This window comes from Penaeus vannamei, chromosome 10, assembly GCF_042767895.1.
Source record: "Penaeus vannamei isolate JL-2024 chromosome 10, ASM4276789v1, whole genome shotgun sequence".
Lineage (NCBI taxonomy): Eukaryota > Metazoa > Arthropoda > Malacostraca > Decapoda > Penaeidae > Penaeus > Penaeus vannamei.
The window spans coordinates 7489099-7491598 of record NC_091558.1 but is presented as its reverse complement, the minus strand read 5'-3'; the positions used below and the strand labels follow the sequence as shown (position 1 = coordinate 7491598).

The 2500-nt window shown below is 36.7% G+C and overlaps 1 protein-coding gene across 3 annotated transcripts in view; it reads left to right on the top strand.

Moving 5' to 3' along the window:
- LOC138863081 (polyadenylate-binding protein 1-B-like) overlaps positions 1-2500 on the top strand; it is a 567744-nt gene that overhangs the window by 350725 nt on the left and 214519 nt on the right. For all 3 annotated transcript variants that reach the window (XM_070126819.1, XM_070126818.1, XM_070126817.1), the window contains exon 2: positions 1962-2058. In XM_070126819.1, coding sequence (XP_069982920.1) covers positions 1962-2058 — 97 coding nt within the window. The remainder of the gene's footprint in view (positions 1-1961; positions 2059-2500) is intronic.

Sequence of the window (2500 nt, the reverse complement as noted above, 5' to 3'; positions counted from 1 at the left end):
CAACTTAGGGTACATGCTATATATACACACTAATACATTCATGTTCATATTTATATTATGTATATATATATATATAGATATATATAGATATATATATATATATATACACACACACACATACACGCGTACGTGCACATAAATGTTTATGAATTTTGGTCTGTCCGTGAGTGCTTGTAACTAAAATATGTTTTAGGTTTATAAAAGCCAGAAATACCATGTTGTAACTTCTGGTCCTGTTATGATGCTTGTGTAGCGGAAACAAACATTATAATTATGTATTTCATAGCAAATTATTGTTACTAATCATAACCTTTATTATTGTTATTTTTCGTTTGGTATGGGATTGCTGTTGGGGTGAAACATTTATTTTTTTTAGACAACAATGTGTAAACAAGTTTTATTAATACAGCCCAAACAGTTATGTTTTGACCATATATCTGTCCAGTCTATTTTTATATATTTTGGAATATTGATTTCTAGATTTGAAGTTTTTATTCTTGTCAGCTGGAAATTTCAAAGCATGATTAAAACAGAACTGTTTGTTTTCGGATTCAAATTTGTTTGAATAAATAATGTAAATTGAAAAGTAGCGTCTTTTTAAAAGTGACTTTCTGGTCACAATTTCTTTAGAGCTTTGATTGTTTGTTGGTTGATGTCGTTTCTTAGAACTTCTATTTAGAATGTTTGCAAGGAAATCTCTAAATTCAGTAGTTCTGAAAATCTTTAAAACCTATAGTAGTACATCTATTTACTACACCTTTTTGACAAAGAAATATAATTTTCACACTTGACTTAAAAGTTAAACTTAGAGCAGTAGCACTGTTTTCTATTTAAAATATAGTGCACACAAAATGCCTATTACTTTCTTTAGATGCCTGTTTACTGCAGTAAATAAAGTGTTATTGTGTACGTTTAAGTTCCACGCCGTGAAATATATCATTCACACTATGTATATACAGATATATATTTTGTAATTGATATACAGGAGTAGGGGTAGGATTACTTTCAAGGTCTCTCATGTCTTTTAATAAATAGAATAAAACATAAGTAAAGAAATATTAATAAAATTGGCTGAAGGAAATAAAACTAGCATTTACTGATTAAAGCAGTATGAGGTAGAGTGAAAGGAAAACGGTTTTATCACGACAGTCACGTAGGTCAGCGCTGTCCCTGCGGATATGGACATCGAGTGACGGAAGTGGTTCCCTGATGACTCGACGCGGGGTGGGGGGAAGGATGTGTGCCTTCGTGCGTTTATGTTCGTAATTGTGTAAATGTGTGTGTATGTGCTTCCGTGCGTGAATGTATATTCGTAAGTATGCGTACGGAAGTCGCTTTACGCCATCGACGCGCATAACTCGAGGATGTCCTTTTTGTTTATCTCCTTCAAGGAGGTACAATTTTAACGACGAGATTTATCGGCGGAGAGGTTGAAGCGATAACACAAATAAATCGTAAACGCAATCAACCCCGTCGAGATCACGAAAGAATAATGAGGGATCGATACATCTCTCACACGACACAAAACGACCGTTTGTCTCTGATATTTATTGATACATCCTTTCGGCCATTAGAAACACATAACGACCTTCTCCCCAGCCAGTATATCACAAAATCGGGAGACCAAGTGAGAAGTTTTACCTTCTCCCGCAGGCAATGATCGAGAGGGCAGCACTGTGTAACACGAGGGGGGAGAGAGAAAAAAAGGGAAAAAGGAAAGTGGGCGTGAATTAAAGGGACTAGGTTACAGGAACAGTTGGAGAAAGAGGGGAATAGATACGGAGATAGAAAATAGAAAGGTGCAAACATCCACGCACACCCACATTAATGTATACAGAAACACACAACTCATTCTCCCACTTTCTCTATCACACACACACATTAAAAGGTGTTATGACTCAATTGAAGTTAAATTATTAATCTATGCATAATTAATCCCCCATTTTCTCCATTAACCGTAGGTACGTGGGGAATCTCGACGCGGGAGCGAGCGAAGAACTTCTCATGGCAGTCTTCAGCCACATCGGGCCGGTGCGAAGTGTAAAGCTAATCCACGAGGTAAGTACGGTCCTCCAGCACTTGGCGTGTCGTCTGCTGCTGTGTTTACATGTGTCCCTTGGCATGGCGTGGGTCAAGGTGTCGATCTTGTTTCAGTTTCATTTTCATTGCTCATTGCATTTTTTTCATCTATTAAACTGTTGTATTTTTTTTTTCTTTTTAAAAAAGAGTACTAGTTGTACTGGGGGTAAATTCATTATGATGTATTTTTCTAGTTGAGCACTCTTAAAGTATCAGATAGTATTTGCAAGGAGGAAAACGCGGCTCAAATGTTCAACCTCTTACCCTTGCCTGGAGCGCCATGCCTTGCCAATCTTTTTTTCGAGTTTGGCGTTTAAATCAGCACAGTTTTACCTGTCTTGTATCGCCTAACAAAAAAGAGACAAAAATAACAATGAAAAATGAGCTTCATGTCCCTTTGTCAAATGAGTGTTGGCGGGAA